General features: G+C 45.4%; 4 protein-coding genes across 6 annotated transcripts; 2 read left to right on the top strand and 2 right to left on the bottom strand.

Moving 5' to 3' along the window:
• The first annotated feature begins 13,119 nt into the window (after positions 1-13,119).
• On the top strand, positions 13,120-15,544 carry LOC9631583. Of its 3 annotated transcripts, none has more exons than XM_024673427.1 (13): positions 13,120-13,188; positions 13,247-13,366; positions 13,418-13,529; positions 13,600-13,718; positions 13,786-13,942; positions 14,001-14,179; positions 14,232-14,553; positions 14,609-14,754; positions 14,806-14,910; positions 14,957-15,045; positions 15,097-15,333; positions 15,380-15,399; positions 15,466-15,544. In XM_024673427.1, the coding sequence occupies exons 1-11, from the start codon at positions 13,120-13,122 to the stop codon at positions 15,311-15,313; spliced, it is 1,635 nt and encodes a 544-aa protein (XP_024529195.1). In that variant the 3' UTR covers positions 15,314-15,333; positions 15,380-15,399; positions 15,466-15,544. The 3 variants fall into 3 exon arrangements, with proteins under 3 accessions (XP_024529195.1, XP_024529194.1, XP_002968625.1); XM_024673426.1 differs by having other exon boundaries at positions 15,446-15,486; XM_002968579.2 differs by lacking the exon at positions 15,466-15,544 and having other exon boundaries at positions 15,380-15,435.
• LOC9650566 (receptor-like protein kinase BRI1-like 3) lies at positions 15,325-18,316 on the bottom strand. The gene is made up of 3 exons (XM_024673045.1): positions 18,119-18,316; positions 17,658-17,766; positions 15,325-17,605 (listed from the first exon to the last, which is right to left on the bottom strand). Exons 1-3 carry the CDS (start codon positions 18,314-18,316, stop codon positions 15,567-15,569), a joined length of 2,346 nt encoding a protein of 781 aa, XP_024528813.1. The 3' UTR covers positions 15,325-15,566.
• Positions 18,317-18,671: 355 nt separating this feature from the next.
• Positions 18,672-22,074, top strand: LOC9631582 (agmatine hydroxycinnamoyltransferase 1). Its single transcript, XM_002968578.2, has 2 exons — positions 18,672-19,944; positions 21,788-22,074. The coding sequence occupies exons 1-2, from the start codon at positions 18,672-18,674 to the stop codon at positions 22,072-22,074; spliced, it is 1,560 nt and encodes a 519-aa protein (XP_002968624.2).
• Positions 22,075-22,405: 331 nt separating this feature from the next.
• Positions 22,406-24,127, bottom strand: LOC9631581 (anthocyanidin 3-O-glucosyltransferase 7). The gene is made up of 2 exons (XM_002968289.2): positions 23,404-24,127; positions 22,406-23,340 (listed from the first exon to the last, which is right to left on the bottom strand). Exons 1-2 carry the CDS (start codon positions 23,903-23,905, stop codon positions 22,460-22,462), a joined length of 1,383 nt encoding a protein of 460 aa, XP_002968335.1. The 5' UTR covers positions 23,906-24,127; the 3' UTR covers positions 22,406-22,459.
• Positions 24,128-24,216: the final 89 nt, after the last annotated feature.

The following is a 24,216-nucleotide window of genomic DNA, read 5'->3' as shown; positions in this document are numbered from 1 at the left end:
CCAATGATTTGAAGCTCAACGCCTTGCGTTTCTCGCGGTCTCTAGACGACGACGACCTTCTGACAGTGGCTAATGCTCTTCTACGTGGTGAGGTTGTCTTCAACAAGACCAAAATGACTCCCGGCCATATTGTGACATACGAGGACTTGTGCACGACTCTGAGAGCTCGTGCGCTATTGAAGGATTGGATCTTCGAGCAAGTGGCCGTGGAGAGGGTGAGCATCGACACCACGCAAGAGATGATGGAAGCGCTGGAGTTGTCAAATGAAGACATCGACGAGTACGTGAAGGGGGCCCCCAAGTTCATCGATCTGCTGCGGGATGCCACGAAAAGTAAAGCTGAGAAGTTGGATCAGTATCCAAATTTCATTAAGATTGATGTCGACCGCCGGCTTCAGAAACAGCTCGACCCCGCAGCAGAGGCCTATCGAGAACCTTACCGGGTATACTTGAATTCGGATGAGGATCAAAGGTGGAGGAGCATCGTTTCCCGCGGAGATGAGCAGGTCAAGAACATCTTTTGTGTGATGGACTTCACAAACGAGGAGATCACTCATGCAGACGAAGTCAGCTCCATCATTGACTTAATGGTGGGACTTGCGGAGGTGGAATCTTCAGTCCACTATATGATCTACGACTCCGAATCCTATCACAAGTTCTGGAAGGCCTTGAACGAGGTGAAGGCTCGGTTGAAAGGCAAGGAGATGCGGGAGATCCATGGGATAATGGCTAAGAAGAAGATACCGACGAATGTCCGCATCTTCACACTCGCCCTTGTTATTGGTCCTGCAGCAGAGTGGGACTGGAGTGACTTCCCAGCTTCGTTCGACAAGGCCAATCGAATTGATCTGAGGGAGGTCAATTTACCCGTGCCTGAGGAACTGAAGACGGCTATGGAGCTTTCGAATCCAAAGAAAGCTCCAGGTGCAGCATGGGAAATGCTCAGCTGGGTCTTCAACGCAATAGCGGGTGGGTCATCTGCTTCCGACTCCAAGGGCAAATGCGTTGTCAAGTACAACTGCGGCGGACTATTCTTTCGAGCCGCACTACTCAAGGGTGTCCCTTGTGTTGCGGTGACAAACTCCATTGAAGAGATGACTTCAATGGAGCATATAATTACAGTTGCCAAAGAAAAACAGTATCTTCTCTGCGAACCTGGTGAGTACACACTTTAAGTTTAAATGTTATCTCACAAGCTCTGTATGCAGGAGCGTGGCCACCCCCAGATGCTGAAACGGCGTTAACAGCTACTTTTGAAGATACCCATGTTGGGCCGAGCTCACAACCTGCACAAGGTAAGGTCACGTGAGGCCTCACGCCATTTTGATTATAGATCGTTGTGAATATTTAGACACGAGGACTGAAAAGCGCACTGGTGGCGCATCGAAGAAGGACAAACAGAAAAGCAATAGGAAAAAAGGAGGTACAAATTATATTTGCAATGGCGTGTGGTCTCATGCCATTCCTTGCAGGAGAAACTTCTTCAAAGGCAAAACAGGCAAGCACCAGCCAAGCTCAAATTGACAGTGGTCATAAAAAGCGAAAGCACGTTGGACAGTCGTCGAGATCAGAGGCGTTTGATTCGAAAAGGAAGAAGGGCAACGAAAAGATGATAGGTAATGCCTCGCGGTTATGGCGTGTGTGCTCATGCCATTCATTGCAGATCAAGGGCTGAGTGAAAGCAGGCAGTCACCACCTCATGACTCAGATTCCTATGGCGGACTCCCCTTCCCCAATCTCAATGGAGAGGTACAATGGATGAGGGAAGCTTTTCAAGGCAGGGCCACGTTTTTCTCATCTCGTCGTCTTCGAAGGGTGCAAGAACGTGCAGAAACCATGTTAAGACAGTCGGGTGAGGATACGGTCCTAGGTCACGCACTAAAACAAGCTATGGATGTCTTGTATTTTGAGATGGAGACTCGGCCAGATGATTTTCCCAAGATGGTCCTGGAAGAACAAGCCATCCAGCCTGAGCAACCTATGGAAGAAATGCAGGAGGGGGATGAGGAGCCAGAGAAAGATAATGAGCAAGAAGAGCAGAAGGACGAAGAGGAGGACAAAGAAGAGGAGGACAAAGAAGAGGAGGACGAAGAGGACTTGGATGGTCCTCACAATGGTGACGATCACAATAACGACGACGACGATGATGACGACGATGGCCAGCCTGAGGTGGCCAAAGAGCGGCGGAGGAAGGTCATACAAGACAAACCATCAGGTAAATAATAATACATCCATTCCTAACCTTTTACCATTTCTAACATTGTCCATGTAGGTCGCAGAGCAAATGGTAAGTAGAGATTATTCAGTTGAATTTACAAACTCTAGCCTTTAGTGTCGAGGAAGGATAGTGCCAAGCAAGGGTCGAAACGTATGTCCAATCCTTCAGAATCAGCAGTGCGCTCAAGTGATATCGGTCCTAGTTCCTCAATAGCAGTTGATGGTAAATACAGTATAGTCGATTCAATGTGCTAATGAGTTTGTTTTTAGTAGCACGGGAGGATACCATCTCAATCGAAGGGAGATATTTGGACATGCATATGGATCCGCCAGTGGACTCTACTTGGCTGCAAGAGTCATCAGAGCTGGTGGAGGCTACTATCCATATCAACGCCAAGCAAGCTGACCACGCTCCACTTGATGCTGCCCATACCACTGAGTCAATCTTGTCCACGTATCCAACTGACGGTGACCAGGCGCCATTGAACCCACATGAGGCCACCCCAGCCGCCGAGCCGGTCGTATCCTCATTTCCAATGGACTCAACGTGTGCCCAATCGTCTGACTACGCGCCGTTGGAACCTCCCTACACCGCCCCTGCTGCTTGTTCGGTCATGTCCACTTTGCCAACGGAGGCACCAGCTGAAATGGCGTGTGATCACACGCCATCGGAACCACCCCATGCCACTGTTGAGCCAGTTGTACCAGAGTCTACAGCTGAAATGGCATGTGCCCACACGCCATCGGATGCGATTGACCCCACATTGCAGAGGAGAGTATTTCCGCCCTTCACGTTTCCTCGACCAAAACCCTCTCAACGACCATCGGGAGCAACATTCGCTAATATTGTAGATGGTAAAATTGACTTGTACCATTTTTTATGCTGACGCATTTCATTTCAGAGTCACGGCGAAGGTACTGTATCGTTTTTGATCTGAACGGTGTCCTTTTCTCCCATGAGCGTGGCTCGTCCTCGAATGTCATTGCACCCTCCAAAGCCTGCGGTCGCAAGTTGGTCAAAAGAGACAGATTCACATTAATCACACGGGAGAAACTGCGGGATCTAATAATGACCATGCGACACTTAAAACAGAGGGCCGGGTTCAATTTGCAATTGGGAGTTTGGACATCCATGATGCGCCACAATGCATTAACGTTGCTACAGATGATGCACGATCAGACGCGAGTAATATTACCATTTGACTTTCTCCTAACGCAGGAGGATTGCTTGACTATGGTCCATGTGAGGGGTAGCAAGCCCATCTTCGTCAAGCCAGAGGCTGTAGTGATGAACCGGACTGCTAGCTCAAGTGAAATCCTTATCATCGATGACTCGCCGATTAAAACTGCAGTGAACACGCACACATATGCAGTGCACCCCATCTCTTGCAGTATGGAAACTAGGGAGAAGAAACCGTATGTTCTGGGCGACCTTGCAAAACGGCTTGGAGCGATGGTGATAGAGAACCGGCCAGTCCAGGAGGTGGCTGCAGAAATCAACCAAATGGCAGATGGAACGGTATATCAGAAGCCATTTGATCGGACAGACACCAGTCATCATTTATGGCATGTATATTGTCTAGCCAAGCACTATCCGCATCTCCATAATCTGCTCAACCGAATGGGTTCTTCGACCACTGAACATGAGCGTGGACGTATTAGAGAAGAGATGGCATTACTATTGGGTTTAAATCCTGATAGTGTGGAGAGTGATGAAATTCCAAGATTATTGTATAGGCGTTGGAGGCAAAAAATAACAGTCTGAGATGGCATGTATTTATTTAAAAATGTAACTTATTATGGCATGGTGTTCCATGCAATTGTATTAATATTAAAAGACAATTCTTTGAGAGGATTTGCATTATACTAGAAGTGTTACAGCATGTTATTGGAAGTCTACGAAGTTGTTTTATTAATAATGGGAAAGTAAAGATTGAATGGGGACTTGGGCTCCATCTAGACTCGGAGCAACTGAGCCAATATTAAAAGGATGGAAAGAAATTGGACGACGATGACAAGGAGAAGAGAGAGGTGAAGCAGTGGCAGGGGGAGGAGAAGTGATTGAGTAGACATTTCCTTGTTTAAAATAAAATGGCATGTGCCTCAATGCAGTTGAATTTTGTTATATTTATATACTATATAAAGGTTTGGAAACCTTATTTTACAAGTGGGATAATGACAATTCCCACTTTAACGAAATAGAGCTTTAAAATGAAGTTTATAGGTCTATTTTTTTGTGTATATTTGGTTCTGACAAATATTGCATTCTCTATAAAACTTTATTAAGTTATACCAAAGTATTAGCCCTTTTTATAGAATCGTTGAAGCTATGATTTCTTTAGCAAAATGTCTTCCTACTTGTCTATAATGAGCCTTTTCTAGTGAATCTTGAGTTTCTTCAAATTTTACATATTTTTGTAAAATATTATCTCTTCTTAGTTTATGTAGTCTTTCTCTCATGACTGAATAATGTCATGTTCTCAAGACAAATTGCTTGCACTTGTAAAAGGTGGAGTATTGACTTGGTACTTTTGCTATTATTAGATAATGGGTAGAAAGCCACCAACAACTCTTTTGGCATAGTATTTTGAAATCGGTCTAACAGTTGCTAGATTACTAAGGGAGCTTTTTCTATTCCCATTTTTTTATTGCTTTTCATCGAGAGTAAACATAAAAATACTATTTTAGTTCCTTAGCAAGTTGTCTTCTGGAAAATATTAAATTCAAGCCAGAGTCTTTAGACTTACTTCGCCCTATCTTTAGATCTTGCCTCCATCCTAAATCGTTTTCTAAGGGTATTTACCAATACTATCACAACCTCACTTGAGGGGAATTCCATGATCAAATCCATTATAAGACATTTCTATAGACTATTTAGGATTAGAAAGTTTTACAATAAACCCCTATTAGTGTTAGTCATAACCTTCACTTATTGATATTTTAGGCATGTTTTTACATAATTTTGTATATCCTTAGCCATGTTTAGCTAGTAATAGTTTCTCTTAAGCAAGTTCATTGTCTTGGTCACTTTACTATATCCTATAAAAGGTTTATCATAACACTCTTCTAAAGTTACCTTCCTTCATTCCCCTTTTCAAATATATACCCTTATCTACTTGTAATAAATAAGTCCATTGTGTTTTATATAATCAATTTTTTCTTCCCTAAATAGCTCATTTCGTTAGTAAGCATCCCATGCCTCTTTGTTCCTTAGCAACACCTCATATGCTAAACCATTGTCTTCATGCATTGTTTACACACCATCCTAGAAGGTTGTTATTGCACTAAATATTGCCAATTTCAAGTTTGTTTTCCGACTTAGAGTTACTATGATATTGTTTTTCCTAGGTTTATACAGGATCTCACGATTAAACTTAGCCAAAATATTGTCCCATGTACTATGTTTTTCTCATAGGTTTGGTTATGATAAAAAGTGTTTTGCTGCCATATTATCTGTGTACACCTTGAAGTGTTTTATAAAATAGTGTTGCCACTCCTTAAGCACTTTGCTTTCTTTAACTTTCTTTTGAGATGGATGCTACTTTGCATTCCACTATTTATATTATTTTCTTTTTTCTTGTTTAGTCTATTAAGGTAGAGTAATTTTTGAATATTGTTTAATAAATTTTTAATAGTAGTTATATAGCCCCAAGAATATTTTATGTACCCATTCTTGGACCTTCTTACCAAATTGTAAACTTATGAATTTAAACTTCTTGGGAAGCTCAACTCAGTATTACTCAAACTCAAGGACATTTAACTTAAATATTTCAAGATCTTTAACCAATTGGGAAAAAAGGTGCACTTTTATTTATGGGCCTTTTTCCCTATATATTTAAAACCTTATAAATCACTCTTAAAATTTTCTCACTTGTCTCGACTTCATCAAGTTTCAAATCATCAAAAATTTATCCCACCTCCCGATTGATAAGTATATGTTTGAGAGAACAATGTAGGCAATCCTGCACCGAGTCTCCAGCACTCTCAAAGATCTTTACTGCGACTCTCTGTAAGGAACTAACTCCCTGAGGTGTTGTAGGTTAAAGGATCCCCAAAAGCAAGACCAAAATGATAAAAAGTTCATCGGATGAGACTGAGTCTGAGATTGAGTCTGAGACCGACTCTGAAACTGAGTTCGAGGCCAAGTCTGAGATCAAGTCTAAGACGGACTCCAAGGCTGAGTGCGAGACCAAGTCTGAGACCGAGTTTGAGACTGAGTCCAAGATTCGAGATTGGGTCTGAGATCGAGTCCGAGATGGAGTCCGAGGTTGAGTCTGAGATGGAGTCTGAGGTCGAGTCTGAGACCGAGTCCAAAGTCGAGTCTATGATCAAGTCCAAAACCAAGTCCGAATACTAATACAAGTCATGGGGTGAAAGCCTAAAGTGTGTGTCTCTAAAGCTATAGGGGGTTCCAAAAGTATAGTAAGGATAGTGAGGTTTAGGAATCAATCTTGAAGGAATTCTCCAATAGTGCTTCCAAACTAACTTGAGGTTGAAATTGGGTGGGAGTAAGCATGGGTTTGAGTGGTGCCGGAAGGGCCACCTAAGGAAGTGCTCAAAAGAAACTCCCACTTCCAGAAAGAAAACCAACTATAGTGCTCCTGACTCATGTGGAGTGGTGCCCCACTTGAGTACATTGTGGCTCATTGGTCCTCACCCCTCCTAGGGGCTTGGGCCTTCCCTTCATGATGGAAGTGGGGGAGTAAAGATACCTATACCAGGTAGTTAAGCCATTGTGTTTCCCCCCGGTGCCCCAAAGCAAGTGTTGCACCTAATCTATAGGATTTAGAAGGTCCCATAATCAAGTTTTATTGTACCAAGGAATATTAAGAACCTAAACGCTTGGTGTGCTTATGTAGTGCACATGTTTTTTAAAATTTATCCTATGGTGATTTATCATAGGATAACCACAAAATAGAACCTAAACCCTCTATATGCCACATGTCACATGCCATGTGTCTAAAAGATAGTGGTGCAGAACCCAAGTTTCAGGGCCTTGGGCCACTGAATGAAGGGACAGAGCCAAACTCCCAAGCATAGAGCCAAGGAGCAATAAAATTGGACCACGGAGCAACTCTCGAGTATACAGCCCAAGGAGTGAAGAGACAAGAGCACGGAATGACTTGGAACAGTCTTAGAGCATCCAGCATCCCAATGCCAAGACCAACATACCAAATAGAGCCAAACAAAGTCTAGTGCTATTTCAACATACTGGTGGCCTAACATGAGGATATGCACACTCTACCAGCTAGTATAGTATGGAACTTGGGCTTAGACCCAAGCCGGACATAGAACAAGGACAGACACGTAAACAGGAGCTAAACTATACTTCAGGTTGGTTAGCTATACCTAACTTACCTAACACCCCCCCACCCCCCCCCCCCCCCCCCCCCGCCTTGAGGAACACATGTTTTAGGCTTTCACCCCAAGCCTCCTTTAGTGCTAGGAGTTAGTCTTTGAGACAAACTTGAAACTTACTAAATATGGAATGTCTGTAGATTACGAATTTGGACACAGGATGAACACCATTGTGTTCAGGATAATCTCTACATTCCGTAGATATGTTAAATGAGCAAATCTAGACACTTTCCATAAATAGTATTTAGGACTGAAATGAGATTAACACAAAGGGCATGATAGCGAGGGTGTTTCGCAAACACGGTAAGCTATCATCCAGCAATATTGAGGGACTAATCTCAATACGCGAGGGTTCTTGTCACTAGCCAGTGCAAAACACAATGAGATGGGAACTCCTTACTGGGCTAAGTATGGTTAGCTAATAGCACGTGGGAATTTCGTCCTTATGCTCGTCCGGTCTAAGTACACTCGAAATGCCCAGTTAACTCCACTAACACAAGAGGGACTAATAAAGGGTCTAGCAATACCAACCTCTTGCCATCATGGCAGTAAAGAAAGAGTGTTTGTAAGGACTAGCTGACAGATAACTTTTGATACCCAAAGTCACATTTGCAACACTCTCCCCCCCTTAGGGAAAATCAATGTCCTCATCGATGCATACTCGAGTTTAGACCATCACCAAAGAAACAACTCTATTAAAAGTTCACGGTGATCACACTATATAAGAAATGCACGAACTTAAATGAGTTATGAGGCAACCTCTTTGTCTAATGTGGATGTGCTACCAGCTCAGACATCTTCCGACCGTTGCCGACAAGGAAATGACCAACAAAGTCAACCACCCTTGCTACTCTGGGTGTCACTCAACTTACAAAAGTGTGATATGCCCCTGCCCATAAGGATATAAAAAGAGAAGTTAGAGGCCCCAACCCTCATGAGTAAAGAAATCAAACCCGTCGGTAAGGTTTAGATACACTACTGTAAATAGGCAGTTAGAGTTGTTTACACGGTTACGCTCTTTTAACGAAATAAGGAACATCGACAGAGAGGCGGGTGATGTGACCAGTCTACAGTAGTTACCCCATGACTAGAGATGTCAGCATACACATGAAGTGCCAAAGCCAATCTACCTATACTGGCCTAAACTCAAAGATCAATAGATGGACAATATCAAAGTCAGAGACAATGATATTTAAGAGACTGAATTATCAGTGAACAAATCTTAGGTTAGAACACAAAAGTATTCCAAATAAGTTATCATCCGATAAACCAGTATAAGAGTATAGGAACCACCAAGATCACTATTGCTAGAAAACATACGATTCACTATCCAACAAAATTTAATAGCAAATGTATCATCAAGAAAACTCAATGATAACACATAACTATCAAAGATTGCAAATAGAATGCCAAACTACACAAGATAACTCAAAGATCACAAAGTATCATCGACTGCTAAGCAAGATGCTCGCGAATGTATCACCCAAAGGTAATAATATATTAAAACCAATTATAGCAATAATGAACAGAACAGAGTGAATGCCGTAAAACTAACAAACACTTGTTCATGCTAACTATCTCACTAGTCAATCTGAATAGATCTTAGTCAATAACACCAAGGAACCAGAGTTGCTCAAGCAAGCATTAGCAACATCCTACCAATATCTAAAACCCAAGAGACAAATTTAGAGCAAACCATAAAGAACATGTGGTATTGCGAAAAGCCAAAAGTTATCAAAGTGAATAACTAACCATCATGAAAATCATTAATCATCCCATCAATGAAGAGATACATAATCATCGTCGAAAAAAGAATCCACCATCTGGAAGAACAACGAATCATTTTATATTAACAACAATCAAGAAAAACTTTTTGACAAGGATAATCAACTAACCTAGATAATAATCAATCATCACCAATGATTGCCAAATGCAAATACTAATTTCAACATCAAAACTAACAAGCCAAAATGCCTTCCTCAACAACTCTTAACAAATGGAACAATGGGCATGAAAACTCAAGGAACCAAAAGCTCGAAAAAGCCTATAACCAAGTCTTGCATAACAATGATTATGAGTCTCACATAAACTAACTTCAATGATAAAGAGAAATCATGGTACAACCCACAATATCTTCCTTAACACATCCATAAGTTAAACTTTATAGTGCAAAGCTAATGAAAAGCATATATACACCAATCCAAAAGTTAACGAAGCTATGCTCAATAAGTGATCATTTAATTGATCCTCCATGAATCCATCTATAGCAAGACGTAACTCATTTTATAATAAGCACATGAAGAATCATTAATGATCGATATATCCGAACTCAAACCTAATAAAGACTCAAATATTCCAATATCAATCACTAACTCTTCTTCTTGTAAAGCTAGTATTATCCACGACTAAATCACTTTTCAAGGAAAAGCTAAAGCTTAACCTGTACTAAACAATCTCGTCTAGAACACAACTAACTCAACTTGTTACTTAGCTCATTCAAATGCTAATATAATTATTAACTAACAAATGCATAAATGTTAACAACACAAAACTAAAACCAAATCATTAACACTATCTTCATTAAGACTAATGAAACTCAATATCAATCATAAGGAGAGACATCTCATTTCACTTGAATTTCAACATTAATAATGTCAACAGCAAGGGGCCACTTTAATGCCATCAACACCAAAATAAAGCTAGAAGAATGCAAGAGTGAATCACCACTCAAAGCTCTCCAACAACCAAGCTAACCAAAGTTGAAGATACGTTAATCAGTATCTGAGACAAATCCTCCAACAATACTCAAATATAAATAACATATCATCAAGGAGTGATTTACCACATCCAAGACTCAATGAAATCCAACACCACTGACTAAACATAACTAAATGACATTGACAAACATGGAATCGATATGCCAATATGGAAAAACCATGTAAGTCTAACGACACAATCCTCCACAACAACATCCGGTAAAGTAAGCCCATCATTGCTAAATCATCATCAAGTAAAGCAAGTGTCAATAGTCCTTAACAAAGTTTACAAACAATCACTAGTTGCAAAACAACTAATAATCACTCTTTAACTTGCCCTCAGAAGACTCAAACACTAAACTCATGTCATCAAGTCATATACTTATCTAATATAAACATAACACCCCATATATGAAATATTGGCTCATGGACAAACATGAACTAAATAACCACTCAAATCCAACTCAGCCGCAAAAAGCTTAAAACAAAATTGAAAATGGGAGTATGAGGGAGAGGCTCCGCAATTGGGGCTGAACACTTAACAATCCGCAAGCCGGCAGGATGTTTAGACATCCTTCTCTTTTGAGTAGAGGTAGATTTAAAAACTTGTCAACCATAAAATCTTGCCGATATTAAACTAGGAACAAAATACAACTTTATTGAAATGCATATATCTGTCAACAACATTTTCCAGTTTCTCGAGATTGTTTCAACTCTTGCATGAGCCCTGGTACATCATTGATCCTCTGGAATACCAATCTTTTCTGCCAACTTAACCGTCTCCCCTCTCCTATAATACACATTGTAAACTTGTTTACCAAACAAAAACGATCAATTAAAAAAAATAAAAATAAAAACTCACGTCGCGAGGAGTCCATTTCGTCACCTCCCGACCCACCAAGGTTTTCAGCATCCCTTCGTAAAACAGCTGCGAGCTCGCCGTCAGCTGCTGGTCTAGAATCCTTTGTCCCTAAAACTCATGCGAATAAACAATAAAAACAGATCAAATTGAAACTCTATACCCATGGATCGATGAAAGGATACCTCCCATCTGGGATCTTCATCTCTTGACCATAAAGATTCGCCTTCCATTCCGCAAATTTCTTCCGGATCATTATCCGACGTGGTGGCACACTCCCCGGGACGGTCAAAGAAAGAGCTTCTCTCTTCGTCAGAGGAAAACCTGCAGGGGATCGAGTTAGGAGACGAATATTCTGTTCTGCACTTACAAGCCAGACTCTCCTCAACTAGCTCCTCGTTTTCCACTTGAACAAACTCGTGGGTTTCGACATACCCGTAGTACCATCTCACCGTGCCCCACACCTGGATGCAAACCGGGCGCCATTGCTCCCTTCGTTCCAGAGCCAGGTTTTTCATGACAACAGCAGCCAGCTGATAGACATTCTCGCTACTGCAAGCAAATGTTTTCATGTCAAGAGCTTTGAGCTATTTGGTTTCTTATGTACCTTCCACTGGTGCTGTTTTTGAGGTCCACCGCCACCCGCAGTTCCTCGCAAAGGCCCCTGTAAACTTTGACGAAAACATTGGAGTGCCTGTGCTGCAGGCTAGTCGGGTCTTCTACATCTTCATCGTCTTCTGCAAAAAGATCTGGAGTCTCTTTGGCATAGCCCATGACTGCGCAATGGCATCAGATCTACATTAGTACGTACGTTTCTGTAACGGTTCTTACCTTGCATCTGTCTTGTTCATTCGCCGGACTAAAAGCATCAATGGATAAGTAGCAGCCAACAAAAGAGAGAAACCCTCACCCTCGGCGGCCTCTTTTTCACTCGCTCCATCCTCCAAGGATTCTTCCAAATCTTCATCATCGCCCGCGTCGAGCATACCAAAAGCAAGTTCGGGCAATGGCGACGTAAACTCCCGGAATGTAGTCAGCAGAAGCTCTTGCATGCCCTGCAGTTTACTGTCGCCAAAAGGATCAGCTCGGACTCCTTTGGCAACGGCAAGGCTCGCGAGAGATGCACCGCGTTGATGGCTGGGGGCTCCACCTCGAGGAGTCGGAACTGGTCGTAGTCTGGCATCCGGTCGCAATGGATTGTGATGAGGCCATACTTTAGAGGGAAGCTGTCCGAGTCGAGCTTACAAGGCGGAGTGGCGAAAAAGTCCTCAGACTTCCGCCGCAGCCTCTCGACATCGCAATCACCTTCCTATCCGTGTTGTCCTCCATGAAAACCCGATATATATATATTACATTATTAATATTAATATCATGTAGAAAATAAATCAACAAAGGCAAAACCTTTGGCGGCGGGAGAGCGACGAGGAAAAGCAGACCTGGGAACACTACCGCCCGCACTGGCAGAATAAAAATAGAGTGGCGGGGAAGTACCCTTGAGCGCGCAAACCCAAGATTGATCGGGGGCAGTGTCGATCGAGAGAGCGAAGCGGCGGCGAGATTGATCGATCTTTAGGTTGTGAGGGCAGCTGATGAATCGGATCCTAGGTTCTTGGAGGGTCGCGGGGGGAAGGGAAGAGAGGAGCTTCAGAGGGGGAAACATGTAGATTCTATCGTTTTCAGCTTTCTGAGCGTTAGAACTTCTCTGCGGATGATTTCTATGAAGTAAGAAACAATGCAATTCGATTTTTCATGGTGATTTGTTTTTACAGGGACCAAGGAGATGATCGCTGCTCGACGCTTCTGTGACGAGCTTCACAGCGTCAAGCTCGTCGTGGTTTCCTTCCTCCCTTCTTTCTAAGTTTACAACCAAGGTATGTTTACTTTAAACGTTTTGAGAGGGAATCCTCTAGGCTAGGGTTTTACAATATTATGGCGCTTCTCTGCTTCGTCGTCGACGCCTCGCGCCTCCAGGGCGCTGTTCTTGGATCGATCCAGCAGGTACGATCGCCATGCAGGCCTGCATTGGCATTGGCTTGGCTGATCTTGATCGATTCAGTGCCTGTTGCGGCTTGCCAATCTGGCGGTGTTGCGAGCACACCGGAGCGGCGCGCTGGCGGCGATCGAGAGCATAGGCCTGTGCGCCATCAAATTCGATCCGGGGCAGAAATCTTACAAGGTGTGTATCTCTTAGTCTTTATCTTTCTCATGGATCCCTCTTGACTTTCAGCTGGAGATTGTCTTTGAGCCCCGAGCGCCTTTCAGCTACAGAGATTTCCACTACGCTGTTGTGAATGGTCTCACGGCTGCTTCTGCGATGCCCCAAGAAGGAACTGGACAGGGTAAATGGACATAATACTTTTCGTTCTCGAGGCTCCTTCACTAACTAACAACTCGATTCGATCGTTCCAGTGTCAAGCTTGTCTTCTCTACTTTCAAGTCAGTGGTCGCCAGAAACAGCAACCAAGAGAATTGTAGTGATCACCAATTGTTTCTGTGAGCCCGCTGCATCCTTTAGACAGGCAATTCTCGTAAGTCCTACTCTTCTTCAAATACGTAGCTAGTAACTTGGATGAAATCACTCGTTGTTTTTTGCAGGAAGCAGCGGCCAGATGCATCATGATTGACTTCATCGAGCTCGACCTCTCCGATCATACCAACGACCAATGCCTGTACCCACAGCCCAAGCTCACAGGAGAATTTCATGTCGATATCACGGAGTTCGAGAACTGCACCTTTCAGAGACTGCAATGGAGTTCGTTGCAAAATGGCTGCCTTTGCGTGCTCATGGTGTTTCTGATTGCTTTTGTCAGATTCAGCAAACATGTCACGCCTCGTCAAAGAGTGGCTGCGAGAACTTGGAACCGATGACGAAGGGTCACTCGAAGGAGTGCTTTGCTTCCAGTCACCTTTGCTCAACTCTACCAGGAAGATTTTTTGCACGCTTTATCCCGCCGTGTTGCGACTTCATGACGTGATAAAACCATGCCAGGTTTGTTTCCGAGGTTCTATCATATTTTCTTACCTGACATTTACAAATTCAGGCCTGTCGGTGCCATGGATTACCGCTCGGTTCAATCTTACACTGCAAGAGAGCGATTTGTCCCGTCACAGGAAGTGACCTGGATGAACATGATCTTGCAAGAAGCTGTCTTCAAGTTGGAGAGGACACGGTAATGCAAATGCCTTCGCTGGTTGCTCCTCCGGAGCCTGGTGCAGCTGCTTACTTCCACGTAATTGGCTCCGTCTATCTAGCGCTGCTTAGTGAAAGTGTGCTATTTGGCATGCCGTACGTGCTGGTTTCTTCTTCGGAGGCCGACATTGAACTAAATCCTGGAGGGGCTGATTCAACAAACAATGATCACGGTACCATAGCATGCACTTTACATTTTTGGATCTGCTAACTCTGTTTGTTGTCCAGTCTTCGCAGCTCTTTGCCAAGAGTTGCACTCTAAGGACACGGGCCTTCTCTGTAAGTCCGACACCGACATTGAAACTGGATGTCCTACTTCGTTCGTCTGTTTCTACATTCTGTTGCCGTCACAAAATGGCTCTCTCCTGGCCAAGGTAAACATTTGTTTTCGTATCTATCCCCATAAACTACGTTTCCTACCTTAGAGAATTGCCACGTCTGAGGAGCTGCTGCCTTTTCCTCCAGCCATGCGCACCGCAACAAGCGTGCCTGACGATGTGAGGGACATGGTCAGCTTGTCTTTATCCAAGGTAAAAGGAAGGGAAAGGAACGGTACTTATTCTGCGATTTCTTTAGATGGAAGCGCAATCATACGATCCATTGCAGCATGAACGAGGCTGCGACTCGAAGCTTCGCAACGTTGTAAGCGAAAGCTTGCAGTTTCGGTTAGTTTATAGGTTTTAGGCACACATACCTCACTTCGTTTTGAATTTCAGTTCGTCAGCTCCGGAAGAGATGAGCCTCAGACCAAATAAGCAGTTTGTAACGGCAACCGCGGTTCTGGCTCAGAGCGCTGAGCAACCAGTTGGAAGGCTTCGGAAGAATCTTCATAACGTTCTTCCTAGGCAGCAAAATTCAACAACACAAAAGCCATCATTGCCGCTCAACGCCTCACAAGTTTCCAAAGGAAGGTCGAGGAAGACGAAGTCGTGACAATGCAAGCGTCTAACAAGGTGTTGATATTACCATTTTATTCTTGCTACTTATTTCATGTTACAGGTCAACGTGAATAAAACCAGGTAAGCTTGTAAGAATTGTAGTCCTGCTTGCGAGTAACGCTTGCAGCATCTGATACGTATCGACAGCGTTTTAACTGCAAGAGCTAAGAGTTCCGCGGGCATACAGTGGCCGCCGTTAAGAGATTCCGACAATGCCTGATTCACTCCCCAATCTTTTTCGAAGGACTCTAGAAGAACAGTGGCGATAAATACCTGAAGGACAGAATGGCGCTGGGTACAAATGCGACGACTCCAAGAGCAACTCCCATCCCAACGATGCCGCCGAAGCCATCGTCGCCACCCCGTGAAAAACTTTGTGGCGTGGCATCAACCGGGGCGGCACAGCCCGGGACCTCGAGATGGTTGCACAGGCGGGGATTTCCATCGAGGATAAAAGTTCCAGTCTGGGGGCCCTGGGGAACGATTCCAGACAGGTTGTTATACGAGACGTTGAGCCGGGTGAGAGTGCCGAGACTCGCAAAGCCGCCCGGAATGCCACCTTGGAGGAGATTGTGCGACATGTCAACCGTGTCCAGAGTCGGGATGGTTCCAAAGCCTGCCGGGATTTCTCCTGTGAGAGAATTGTAGGCGAGACCAAGGACTATAAGATCCTCCATCCTGCCAAGTTCGAGCGGTATCTCTCCAGTGAGGTTGTTGTTCGAGACGTCCAAGTAAATGGGGCTGCTGAGATCGAGAGTAACCGGGGGAAAGAAACCGACGTGAGCATCACACCTGGTTCTCGCGGCAAGCAATGCTTCAAAATCCTCCAGTGCAATTCCCTGGACTCCAAAAACTCCACTCGCTCCAGTGCAGGTTGGAAGAGCCAGCGCCGGTGTCACGTACCTCAACTCTCCCAAGTTTCTCTCTACTCGAGGTACCAGTGTCAGGAGGCTACTCGAACTTTTGCCGATGCGAGCAGGGATATTTCCACTCAGCAAGTTGCCGGCAAAGTCTATCATCAGCAAATTCTCGCACTGCTCGAGCTCTGATGGAATCTCTCCTTGCAGGCGATTGTCTCTTAGCTGGAGTACGGTCATCCTGTGGAGGCGTCCCAGCGCAGCAGGTATCTCACCACTAAGCCTGTTGTTGCTCAAGCTCAACCATTGCAGGTCTTGCAGGTCGGAGAGCTGTGATGGAATCTCTCCCTCGAAACGATTGAAACTCAGCATCAAGTTGACGAGGTTTTTGCATTTGGCCAAAGCGGATGGTATTTGTCCTTCGAAGCTATTCGCCCAGAGGATCAGGTGCCTGAGCTGTGGATGGTTTTGGCATAGGCTGCTGGGGAGTTCTCCGGCAAGCGTGTTGAAGCTCACGTCCAGCATCTTCAAACTAGCACACCTTTGGAGGGAGCCAAACACATTGTGCTCACCATCCAGGCGATTGTTCTGTAGGAGCAAACTTTCCAGGCTTGAGTTGGAGCTGCAAAGCTGCTGGTTTCCTATGGTGGTGAGATTGTTGGAGCTGAGATCCATGTACCTCGTGAGCACTCCAATATGCGCTGGAACCTCACCCGTGAATTTGTTGTAGGCGGCATCGATCCTCTCAACGACGGGAAAGAAGCTGCTCGAGCTGGAGTTGTGCGAGCGCTGGCTTGCTCCAAACAGCGAGAAGAAATCCCCGGAGAAGGCGTTGCGAGCGATAGCGAGAACTTTCAGTGAGGTACATCTGCTTTCGGGAGCGAATAACTCTCCCGATATCTGGTTGAACGAGATGTTGATACTAATCAGGTTTTTGCAGCCGGGGAAAAAGATCTGAGAGAGATTGTTGCTGGACAGGAAGACCTTTTGAAGTTCAACGCAAGTGGAGAGGATCCTGGGAGGAAACTCGCCGACGAGCCGGTTGTTTGAGACGTCCAAGACCGTCAAGTTGCAAGACCTCTCCCGGGAGAAGAGGGGCAACGACAGCATATCATCGCGAGTGAGCTCGTTGGAAGAAAGGTTGAGAGCTCTGATCGTCCCGCCGCAGCTCTCGAGGATCTGAAGCAGAAGATTATCATCGCCAGTGAGCTTGTTTTGAGACAAGTCGAGAGCTTCCAGGTTGCAACTTCGCAGCGAACGATTGGTGGACGATCCGGTGAAATTGGTCTGGGAGATGTGGAGCTCCTCTAGATGGGACAGGTCTTGGATCGCATCGAGCAAAGCAGGCCTGGGCAGTGATAGTGACTGAAGATCAAGTCCAGTGATCCGGCCCGAGCTGGAGCAATTGACTCCATGCCAGTGACACGAATCTACGCCAGAACTCGTGTTCCAGGTACTGAGTGTGGATAATGGATCGCTCACCTGGTTCTTGAAGCGCAAGAGCGTTGCACGATCTTCTCCTTTTGCAGCTGCCAGTGACAGAAGCACGAGAATTGTGCGCAACATTCTCCCTTGCAACCGAGTGAAGTGACTTGTGATCCCAGTGTCAAATTTGTTTCTTTTATCAGCCACATCAATCATCATCGCTTTTGCTGAAGTCAAGGGTGACTGCTAGTGCTCATTCTCCGACGCGGAAGTCAAAAGGTGAAGTCATTTTTCTTCCAAAAGTCCGTGTTCCATTATTTTGCAAGATCACAAATGAATAATTTGTTAGGAAGAGGAGGATGTGTATCATATCCCCAATGTTCCTTGGAGAGCAGATCTGCAATGACAACATATGACTTATGAGGTATGTGCATTAGTTCTCGTGCGACAAGAGAGAAATCTTTTCAGGAGCTTCTCGCGCTTGAAGAGAGGATGGGGTTCCGTAGCTCATGGATTACAAAGGTCGGGATGCCGAGCTCCAGTGTAATCTCTTCTCGGATTTTTCTTGGAGGGAATTTTGCAATAAGGAGCAAGAACTGAGCGAGTTCGATTGCGGTCTCAAGTATTGTATCAAGCAGTGCCCAATCTGCAAAGTCTGTGACAATCGCGGCATTCACAAGTTGATGGAATGCTAGACAAACTTTTCCTTTTCGCATGGACCCAGAGCAGCCATGTGTGATGGGGCGATTTTCGAAGAAGGATAGTGGACACCATGACACGAATATGAATCTCAGGGATTTGGTTTTTCTATCTGACTACCTGGCTGCCACGGGAAAGTTTTGCGACACCAGAGGACCAAGTTGTAAGCTATCCCAATCGAGGCTATAGTCGGACACGAATACGTCGACGTGACGAGAGATTCATGGCTGGGGAAAATGAGCGATCTCGCTTCCTCCACGCTAAAGGCAGGCGTGTCAGGCGAATCTTTCCGAACATTGTGGAAGATAAAAATCGTATAATTGAGGAGAGCGATTCGTTCTTCTTCTTTGCGTTAGTTTCTTCCTCTTGGCGATGGAGATCCACTCGCGGATGTGCGTGGCCAAGTCCGACGTCCCCGCCTCCGTCCCACGCGTGGTGCTCCTCTCGCCGCTCGACCTCTTCCACACCAGCCAGATGCCCATCATCCTCTTCTACGAGAACGCCCCCGCCGGGGCGGCGGCGCGCATCGAATCGGGGCTCGCAACCGTGCTGGATCACTACCCGGAGCTCGCCGGCCGGATCGGGCGCGACGAGCTGGGCCGCCACTGCATCCATCTCAACAACGAAGGCGCGATCTTCGTCGAGGCGGTGTGCTCCTCCGAGCTGGCTCCCTTCCTGGACAAGCGCGGCAACGACGTCAAGGATCTCGTCGGCTCGTCGACGCTGGAGCTCGGCGATGGGATGAACCGCGTGCCGCTCATCATCCAGGTGACGCGCTTCGCTTGCGGGGGGCTGGCCCTCAGCTGGGAGGGACACCACCGCGTGTGCGATGGCTCCGCCCACGCGCAGTTCTTGCTCAACTGGGCATCTGCTGCAAGAACCGGATCCCTCACTCCAGGATTCGTCCCGCTCATCCACGACCGATATTTCTTGTTTCCCAGAAATCCCCCGGTCGTGGAGGATCCACTAGTGAAGTTCATCCACAAGCAAATGTCGCGCACCACCGTCCCGGGGCAAGAGGTCCTCACTCTCACGGCAAACCTGACGAGCAAGCAGATCTCCCACCTCAAATCTCTCTGCGGGAACAAATACACCACCTACGAAACGCTGAGTGCGCACTTCTGGAGGTGCATGACCGCGGCCAGGGACTTCGAAGACCGGAGCACTCTGGTCGGGCATTTTTGTCCCGCCAATGGTCGTTCCATCCTCAATGCCCCGAGCGGGTTTTTTGGTAACGCCATTTACCTCACTTTTGTCCAGACGAGCGCCGCGGATCTGCTGGATGGATCGCTGGAGCACGCCGCGGGGCTCATCCGGCAGGGCGTCAAGCGCGCCAGCAACCGTGTGTTCCTCGAGTCGGTGATCGACTACCTGGCGCTGGAGCAAGCGAGTGAAGATGCCCAGCCGCCACAGGCCGAGGCCAAGGACCAGAGCTGGATCCCAAATGTCATGATCCCGTGCTGGTCGAAGTTTCCATTATATGAGGTTGACTTTGGGTTTGGCAATCCATTCCGGTTCTCCACTGTGAATATGGGGATTGAGGGGGCGTTCACGATTGGGCCACCGCGCAAGGACGGGATCACAGAGGTGCTCATCAATGTGCGCAAGGAGCACGCCCAGAGCTTGGTCACTCACCTTGGCAACTGTACTCAGGGATATTTCTAGATTTAAACGTTGCTTGATAGATTTATATTTCTACAGAGTCAATATGTTAACTACTCATCAGGATCCAGATTCTTAGTGGCCACTTTTTAGCTTTGAAGTACTAATCAGTTCAAAATTACTTATTCCATAGCAGTTTCTTTGCCTTTAGCAGTTGTTGATTTGGGACTATGACGGAGACAACATTGTTGTCTTATGTTACCACATGTGATCTAAACCACCAGAAACAAAATCTTATTTGGAATCACTATATCAAGCTTAAGTGAGTTGAAATGATTTATGGCTTGTTAGTTACAACCATTTCTCATGAGCTATCTAACATTAGATTCCAATTTATTAGATCCTTCTTGGGCTGGCATGTTAACAAGCTGGAGATCAAACACATTTTTGGCTTGACCAATCTCTACTTAATTGAGGTAGGTGTTTTGTGAAAAGTTATATATACCATAGTGTTACAAGGTACTAGAGAGTGGAGTGGCATTCAATTTTACCTTGGCAGTATGGAATTTACCACCAAAACCAGCAAGAATTGCATACTAAAACACCTTTTTTTTACCTGACATTTCATGACAGAGTGCTTTTGCTTGATTCATACGTCTCACCATTTCCATCGATTCAATGCAACACAACATTCAAAGGCTGAAAAAAGGCCTCGTGGCTGGTCCTAGAAACTATTCTAAAAATATAAATGTTTTATATTTGTAAAGCCCTAATACCATATTTAAAATTTTAACTAATTAGTTTTCAAGAGTATGACTATATATAATGTACCTTTCATACACTATTATATAGAAAATTCAAATCACAAAAATGGCCTACAATGTCCACACAACACTGTCAATATTGATTGTGATGGAGTTTATATATCTTAAAATTCTTCTTTAATTATAAATGTTTCTCCCTTCACAACTTAGGATAAAGATAAAAATTTAGTATTTGTATTTGGGGAGTAAAAGAATTCTTACTTAAATAGGCATTCTGAAGTTTTCTAGTGAGGACATCCTTGTGTCAAGTGTTAAAATCTTTATTGCTTCTTTTTTTTTATATTTATTTTAGCAGTGAGTTCTCTGATGCAGAAGTAACCATCATTGCTAGTATTGAGAGGCATAAACTAATCAAGAAATTTACCAAATTAATTAACAACTAAAATATGAGATGCCTTCATCAATATGGAGAATATCAACAAGATTTTAAGTATTCTTATAATTTTTTTATTAATTTATAAGTGTTTTACGCTGAACATAGAAACTAAACATAATGCTCTCTAACATATAAAATGATCTAAACCTTTTTTTCTTGCAAAATTATTTAAGCTTGGCTGGATAAATCATAAGTTAAAATAGTATATACTAATGTTGCTACAATGTAATACACATAAATGTTTTATATTTTAAGAGTTTGTTATAAGAAAAGAATGAAAATAAAAAATCTAAATTTAATAGAAAGAATGAGGGAATAAACAAAGTAGAACAATTTTGAACACAAATAAGGAAGGATTCTGCCAACCCTTTACCTACTAATGTGAGTTTTAACTAGATTCAGTCCCAATTGAATAGTTCATATGTGATTCATATTTACTTGTAATATAATACATGTATATTCATACATATAAACTATGTTATTAATATTTAGGATAATTAAGAAGTGAACACAGTAATATTGTTATTCAAGCTTCGCATTGCAAAAGCTCAATAATATAGTTATAATTTAGATAGCTAGTCGGCTCGCCATCGCTCGAGTTTTGGGATCTGGAGGCTGATAATCTTATCTAATCATCGTGGTCTGGTCAAAATTCTTTCTGAGACACCATTTCGGAATTCCACTAGCCTTGGGCAGCGCTCTTCCAGCAGCTGCCATGGTGAGCTTAACAATGATTTCGCACCTTAAACGCAATTCGAGAGAGGAAAATGTAGTTGTAAAGCCAGCCTGCCAGCTTGGCCCTAGCAAAACGAAAATCGAGAATGTACATGTCACTGTGGTACTTCCTGTGAGGAATCACGTTGAAGAGCCTCCAATCGTGAAGGATCTTTATGCTGTGGCGATAAGAATGATAAAACAGGCAAAAACTGTAGCTTTGGAGGTCAAGAAACCTGGCTATGAAACGATCTGCTAAGTCCAAGAACTTAGAAAAGAAAAGAAAAGTGCATGATAAGCGCAGTATTTTAAAAACGAGCAAAGCAGGCTCACCGACTCCTAACATTTTTGTTTTGACTTTGTCGAGTTCTAGCAGATAAACGCTACACACTATCCATCAATACTTCCAAGTATCTGCTCAAGATGACGCTACAAATGCAAAGACAAAATCATTATTTGGTGATGATCGGTCCTATTGAGGTGTCAAGAAATTAAAAGCGATCGATCCCTTGTATGTCTTCACTGGAGAGTTCAAGGTAGATGCTGTCCTCGCAGAATTCTTCCTAGTTTCCCTCCTGTACACTTCTAAATTCCATCGAACATTTGATCAGTCAATGATCTTAATAATTATAAACATCTTCAATTTACATTGGACAAAAGGTCCTCACGAATTCGTTCATGCTCTCGTAAGACGACCCTCCCGGTTCCATCGCCGCCGCCACCACTCCCTTCATCTCCATCGCCCTTTTCCTCATCGCGGCTCCCTCCTCCCCCGCCAGTAGCCCCTCGATCGCCGCCCCAATACCCCGCTCGTCCACGTCGCAATCCGGCCCGTGCCCGACCTCCACGCCGATCCCCCACTTGTGCGTCATGAGCAGGCTGTTCATGTTTTGCTCCGCGCCAAACGCCCAGCACAGCGTCGGCACCCCAGCGCACAGCGCCTCCAGCGTCGAGTTCCACCCGCAGTGCGTAAAGAAGCCGCCGATGGATGGATGATCCAGGATAGCTCTCTGGGGAGCCCAATCCACGACAAGCCCCTGCCCAGCCAGCCTCCTCTTCACCGAGTCGTAGAACTCGTCCTCGGCCTCGGGCACCACCTTTCTCATGCTCCACACAAACGCCCGCTTGCTCGACTCCAGCCCGGCGACCAGCTTCTCAAACTGGTGGAGCGGGAGGATGGATTCCGTCCCAAACGCGATGTAGAGCACCGAGAGCGGTGGCTTTCCATCCAGCCAGTGGATGACCGGGTGATCCACCGCGTCCTCAAGGACCTCGGGCGGGATGAGGGGGCCGACTGGGAAGTAGCGCTGGAGCTGGCTGCGCTGGACGGCCACCACCTCGGCCTCGATCTCCTCGACGGTATTGGCCAGGAATCCCTGCGCCCGCGATGAGTTCTCGAAGCAAGCGATCGCGAACGGGGAGAAATCGTGGTCGACGCCGTAGAAGCAGAGTGGTAGCCGGGTGGTGGCGAGCGGCACCGGCATTCCGGGCAGGACCGAGACGATCTTGTCCTTGTGTGGGCTCGCTGCAAGCAAGCCGAGGTTAGTTAACGGCCCGAGGTTTAGTCAATGAGGAGTGTTGACTTAACTGTGGACTGGGATGTGGCCCGTGGATATGAGCAGTGGGACGCTGGCGAAGATGCTCTCGCTCAGAGTGGCGGCGGTCCAGAACACCACCCGTGGAATATGGAGCTCGTCGGCGGTGTCCTGGCACTTGACGAAGCAATCCGAGATGAGGAGGCTGGGCTTCGTGACCTTCCCATTCTCTGCTGGGACTGCTGCTTGATCTAGATCTAGCTTGAACTCCTCCCGGATCACCTGGGTCAGCGCCGCGATGGGCTGCGAGGGGTTGTCGCCTCGCAGTGGCTCCGGGAATGGGACGAGGCGGATGCTGGCGCGAGCGGCGTCGAAGCCGGGGGACTTGAGCACCCGGCGTTGGGCGACGGGGAGGTGCTCGTGGAAGACAATGATAGTTACCTCGACTCCCCGGTGGGCGAGCTGCCGGGCGAGCTCTAGCGCCGGGTTGAGGTGCCCGAATCCAGTCGCCGGCACCAGCACTACGGTGTGGTGGCGCTGCTTGGTGGGAGCCATCGTTTTCCCTCGATTCCAAGATACTTTTAAAAAATGTTCTTAGGGTTTGCGAGTAATTGGAGCTTGCATTGCTTTCACGATACTGCTGTGGCTCGCTTGTTGCCACGCAGCCCATGAAACTATCACATTGTTCTACTGGCGCAAGTTTGAGCTATCTCTGATTTGGAATTCCTACTTCCTCGGTAACTACTTGAGGATGGACATCGCCCCACGCTATCATACCACAAAGTCTCCACCTCCAGTGCGAGGAAATAGTATCCAATCCAAAGCAATACGAGGGATCATCGGGGGTCCCAAAGGTATTATTGCAA

Source organism: Selaginella moellendorffii, unplaced genomic scaffold (assembly GCF_000143415.4).
Source record: "Selaginella moellendorffii unplaced genomic scaffold, v1.0 SELMOscaffold_10, whole genome shotgun sequence".
In the NCBI taxonomy this organism is placed as follows: Eukaryota; Viridiplantae; Streptophyta; class Lycopodiopsida; order Selaginellales; family Selaginellaceae; genus Selaginella; species Selaginella moellendorffii.
This window is presented reverse-complemented; position numbering and strand designations above follow the sequence as displayed.